At 34.9% G+C, this 6,000-nt stretch overlaps 1 protein-coding gene across 4 annotated transcripts in view; it reads left to right on the top strand.

Annotated features, from left to right (window-relative positions):
• The window catches only part of LOC102519711 (L-lactate dehydrogenase C chain), a 71,435-nt gene continuing 65,435 nt past the window's right edge, over positions 1-6,000 (top strand). For all 4 annotated transcript variants that reach the window (XM_032488895.1, XM_032488893.1, XM_032488892.1 and 1 more), the window contains exons 1-3: positions 1-201; positions 489-623; positions 3,987-4,104. In XM_032488895.1, the coding sequence (XP_032344786.1) occupies positions 498-623; positions 3,987-4,104 (244 nt within the window). In that variant the 5' untranslated portion in view covers positions 1-201; positions 489-497. The remainder of the gene's footprint in view (positions 202-488; positions 624-3,986; positions 4,105-6,000) is intronic.

Here is a 6,000-nt window from a genome sequence, read left to right as displayed (position 1 = left end):
GGGGCGGGGTTTGCGTGCTGACGAACGAGAGCGAAGCGTGGGAGCGTGCTTGCTCAACGGTTCGGAGAGTAACGGTCTCCTGGCTTCGCACTTTAACTGACGTTGGTGTTTTTTTCTCTGGTGTAACTTCAAAGAGCAACTGAAAGGCAGTGCGTTGCGCTTTCAGGCCGTCTGTACTGAGCTGCGCCACGCCGAGCATTTGTGAGTGACTGGGACTGGAGTATAAACGGTGGTTGGGGGCTGGGAGAAGTGAAAAAAAACTTGGTGCCCCAATCCCTAATACTGACAGGATGTTCCGTGCGCTACCTCTCCACGCCCCTGGACCAGGCATTTTTTCCTTTGGCTTCCCTCTACCCCTGGCCCCAACATTCTGCAAACTGGAGGTAGTTCCTTAGATGTTCAGTGTGTACATCAAATGTACATCCCTGAGTATAAGAGTGATTCATTCAGGAAGTTCGATTCCACTGAAATTGCATTATCCTTATCAGGTTCTCAAAATGTCAACTGTCAAGGAGCAGCTTATTGAGAATCTAATTGAGGAAGGTGAAGTTTCCCAGAGTAAGATCACCATTGTTGGAACAGGTGCTGTAGGCATGGCTTGTGCTATTTGTATCTTATTGAAGGTAAGTAATAAGCCTATACTGTGGCTGAAAATGAGTAAGGACTTCTAAGTCTTGTGGATGTTGATGAGTGCAGGGTTAATCCCTTAGTAGCAAATAAGTATCATCTGATTTTACTCAATTTAAGAAACATTTATTTGGAGTTTACCATGTGTCAGGCATTGCCAGACTATTTAAATTTGTTTATAGGAGACACATTGATTGTATTATTTGGTTAATATTATAACATTTCCTGTTGAAATGATCCAGCACTTTGCCCTCCTTGAACAGTAATAGGTGAACATCGTATTTCCCTATGGCTTATACCTTAAAAATTTTTGTTACATAAGTATTACATGTTAATTATAAAGCAAAAAAATACCGCATTTGATAAAATAACAATAGAAGTTCTTTAATCTTCCTTTGTGTTTCCAGAACATCTTTTGTGTGCTTGTTAGCCATTTGTTTATCTTCTCTGGAGAAATGTCTGTTCATATCTTTTGCCAATTTTCAAATTGGGTTATTTGTTGTGGTTGAGATGTAGGAGTTCTTTTTATATTCTAAATATAACTGCTTATCAGATAAACTATTTCCTGATATTTTCACCCATTCCATGGGTTTTCTTTTCACTCTGTTGATAGTGAACTTTGATGCACAGAAGTTTAAATTTTTAATGTTGTCCAGTTTACCAATTTTAAGTTTTTTTGTGTGTGGGAGGTAATTAGGTTTATTTATTTAATGGAGGTACTGGGGATGGAACCCAGGACCTTGTGCATGCTAAGCATGCACTCTACCACTTTATTTTTACTTTTGTTGCTTTTGATGTCTTAGCCAAAAATCATTGCCAAATCCAATGTCATGAAGCTTCTCCTCTATTTTTTCTTCTAAAAGTTTCATAGTTTTAGGTCATACCTTTAGGCCTTTGATCAATTTGGAGTTAATTTTGTCTGTGGTATAAGGTAAACAGTCTAACCACATTCTTTTGCGTGTAAATATCCAGTTTTCCCAATACTATTTTTTGAAAATACTGTCCTTTCCCTTTTGAGTGGTCTTGGAACTCTTGTCGAAAAATAATTGACCATATATGTGAGAGTTTTTTTCCCCTGGGCTATCTATTCTATTCCATTGGTCTGTATGTCTCTTTATGTCAGTACCACACTGTTTTGATTACTAGCTTTGTAATATGTGTTGAAATTGGGATGTTTGAGACCTCCAACTTTGTTCTTTTTCAAAATTGTTTTGACTATTCAGAGTCTCTTAAGATTCCATATGAATTTTAGAATGGACTACTCTATGTCTTAAAAAAATAGCCATTGGGATTTTGGTAGGGGTTGCATTAAATCTGTAGATCTCTTTGAGTAGTATTGACATTTTAACAATATTAAATTTTCCAATTCATGAACATGGGATGTCTTTCTATTTATTTGTGTCTCCTTTAATTTGTTTCAGCAATGTTTTATAATTTTTAATGTATAAGTTTTTTACTTCTCTAATGTTTTAAAGATATTATTTAATCTCTGTTACAACCTTAGGAGTAAAGTATTGTTACCGTCTCCATTTATATATGAAAATACTGAAGCACAGATGTTACATAACTTGCTCATGGTCACATGCCTAGTAGGTGAAAGGGCCAGAATTCAAAACTTGGCAGTCTGGACACAGAACCTGTACTCTTAAAAGCTTTTCTTCATTATTTAGAAAGTTTTTGGAAACCTGCAGAGGGAGATGACAGGATGAAACAAAGCCAGTTAAGTTCCAGAACCCCAGAAAGGTTCAGGAATTGAAAGTATCAGTCACCTCACAAGATGGAGGTAAGGGATAGGACTAAAAACAGGATTGGTTGAAAGTTTATATGATGAGAAGGAAACCCACCAGATTTTCTTCTGCACCTTCTTTCTTTACCTTCATCAACCAGGCAACCACCTCTCACATCCCAGCAGGCAAAGGGAGTTTAAATTAGACAGGCTCTGCACTCAAGATAATCAAGGACAATAGAGGACAAACATCTTATTGAAAGCAGTAGGATTCATTGAAAGTCTACATGTTCAACAGAGGCGAGAGCCCTTTTACTCCTTTTGGGCTGCTGTGTAGCCAACTGTTGGACAAAGATGGAGTATAGAAAAGAGGTGAAATTAGAGGATTAATCAGAATGTCCAGTAGCTGATTGACATTTCAGTAAGAAATAAGAGGGGGAAGAAAATTATTCAGGAGATAAAATGACATGAGTTTGCAGACATAAAGAATTCACTGAGTGCTCAGCACAATGAATCAAAAAAAGCCTACTCCAAAAAATATCATGAAATTTCAGAACTTGAATTGTAAGAGAAGGTCAATTGTTAGAACCCAGTTATTTTCTACTAGAATCATTTGTACTCTGTTAAGTGCCCAAGTGAAGCAGGCAGACTAGTTCAGGACGTTGTCTTCAAATCACAGTGATATAAATTATGGGATAAATGGGAAGTGATGAAGGATATTAAAATATGCATAATCATATAGTCCATTGACTTGAAGGGGCATATGGGCTGTAATGAGTACCATGATACCTGCATATGTCATTGAAAAGTGGACTTTAAAGGTTTTATAAGGACATGTAAAGTCTTTAGGAGTGGTAAAGTCTTTAGGAGTGGGTTGCAGTACAGCCTACTTCGTTGTCCTGTACCAAGCAAAGTGGCCGTAACAGTTTGCCTTAGATTTTTTTTTCTCTTAATTTCCCATCTTCCATTTGCTAACGTCACAGACATTGTGCTCATTTGTAATGCCTGGGGCCATATCCTCATTTGTGAACTAATTGCTGTGGCCAGAAGGAAGGATGGCACAATTGATTGGGTCTGGTTACATGCTTATCTAACCTTAGGTTGAAGGGCTGGGTTAACTGTAATTTACTGAACTACATAGAATGGTTTCCCATAGGTGGCTGCCTTTCTATTTTGACCGTAAGGATTCATACCAAAAAATAACTTGAATCACTATGCTATACACCAGAAACTAACACAGCATTGTAAATCAACTATACATCAATTAAAAAAAGAAAAACAACTTGAACCAATTCAGAAATTAGTCATAAGGGTTAAATAAAATAAAATATTTTGAAAGGATTCTATAACTTTTCATTCAGTTTAAACTGTTATCTGAAGTGGAAAAAAACACAATTCTAAAAACTTTGACAATTACATGAAGGCAAAACAATACCTTTTGCTACATTCTGTTGTTTAACTTCTAGTCTCTCTAGGCACATTTAAAAAACTATTATTTTTATATCATTTTTCTATTAAAAATGTAACACTCCTTTGATTATAAAATAACCACACAATTTTTTTTCTCTTTCTCCTAAAATTGAAATGGGAACATTTTCCAGAACATTTTATTCAGAACTTTCATGTATTTTAGGATTTGGCTGATGAGCTCGCCCTTGTTGATATCGCAGTGGACAAACTGAAGGGAGAAACGATGGATCTTCAGCATGGCAGTCTTTTCTTTCATACTTCAAAGATTGTCTCTGGAAAAGGTTAATTTTAGTTTTATAAAGTTATTTTCAGAACTTTAGAAAAAGTAATGAATTTTACTAGACTGATGTCAATAAATATAAAATTAAAAATAGCACCACTGTAATTAGGACATACAGTTTAGAAGGTTAATTTAAAAAAAAAGAACATTCTATTTTAATTGGAGAAAATTTGATAAATACAAAAAAGTATAAAGAAATTTAAAATCTCTTCTGTTAATGATTTTATGTATTTCTTTCGTTTTTTCTATTTTTTTTTTATGTAACTGACATATAAATGCTTTTAAACTTGTCTTTCAGTCTTTCTTACATATTTCCTGAAGGATATGCAGTCTTGCATAGTTTTTCTAATATTATTGATACATTTATCTATATTCTTAACCTTTTTTTTTTGATATGTGTTTATAGAGGACTAGGTTCAGGGTATATTTTGAGGCTATGGAAGAGGAAGTGGAGAGTTTAACCACAGTAGCATTAGCATCATGTGCTGGCCAACAGAAGCCTTAGAGAATTAGGAAAATAATTGTTTTATCATATGCTAAAGTATATAGTGTGCTTTTTGGTAATGTGATTCAACAGATGTAGTTTCTACTAGAAGCTCTCTTATCTAACATGATTGGAACTGAAAGTGGTTAATTTAAAAATACCTGTTAGCACCATTATAAACATTTTATATTGACCTAAAACATGTAAATGCAAAGCTATATACTTAAAGGCAAAAGAAAAGGGATCTCAGATACAAAGTCTGAGATGCAGGAAAAAAAATGAAGAGCACAGGAGATAGTGAAAAGAAGGACAAATCTAAATAAACACCAATTGTATAAGACGTAATGTCTTATGGGGTTAAAAAATTTTAAACATAGCATATAAATCTGGAGGTGAGGAGTGGTAGTGGTGAATGAAATAGTGTTCCAAGTTCCCCAATCACTGGGGAAGTGGGAAAGGTGATGATTAACTTTGGGCTTTAGTGAGTTAAATATGCACGTTGCAACTTCTGTGACAACCTTTAAAAAAATGAAAACAGTGTGTAACCTCTAAATTAGTAAAGGGGAAGAAGTAAAATTATGAAAACATACCCAGTGAATCAAAAAGAAGATAAAAACAAATATAAGAAGAGGGACAACGTATAGGACTAAGAGTTTAGCAAAGATGTCAGACACAAAATTATTAATAAAAAATTATGCAAAAACAGGTAAAAATGTTAAAGCTATTATTTATGTTATAAAAAATGGGAAGTACCTAGGAATAAATCTAACAAGACATGTATAAAAGCTTTCATACAGAAATTAATACAACCTCACTGAAAGACATTAAATAAATAAATGAAGAGATATGCATTATTCATAGAAGTCTCAATATCATAAAACATCCATTCTTCCCATATTGATTATAGATTATATGCAATCACAGTAAAAAACCCAACAGGTTTTGTTATTGTTGTTCATGTTAAACTAATTCTAAAATTCATTCAGAAGTTCAAAGGTTGAGAGTAGATAAGATGCTTTTTGTAAACATTGTTAAAAACACTTGTTTTGATACAGTCTATCATATATAAGTCAGTAGGGGTTCCACTCTGCCACAAATGGAACTGTGTAGTGAGAACCCTGAGCCATCCAATTGGTGAATGTCTGAATGATGGTCCATCTCTCATCCCAGCCAGAGTGCACACCTTCCATTTCCTTCCTGTCCATTGATTGCTTTCAAATCTAGATGAGCAAATAGTCCTTTGTCCACAAAGTAGGTTCAAAACAGTTTATTCACATATTACATTTAAGAGGATGTACACTCCTCTTAAATCCCAGGTAAATCTTTAGAGGAATAGTGGATGGAAGAGAAGCCCCCTTTGAGGAGCTGCTGCAACCTCTGCTTGACCTCTTTCTCAGCTTCACTATGGCAACA

The sequence above is a fragment of the Camelus ferus genome, chromosome 10 (genome assembly GCF_009834535.1).
Source record: "Camelus ferus isolate YT-003-E chromosome 10, BCGSAC_Cfer_1.0, whole genome shotgun sequence".
In the NCBI taxonomy this organism is placed as follows: Eukaryota; Metazoa; Chordata; class Mammalia; order Artiodactyla; family Camelidae; genus Camelus; species Camelus ferus.
This window is presented reverse-complemented; position numbering and strand designations above follow the sequence as displayed.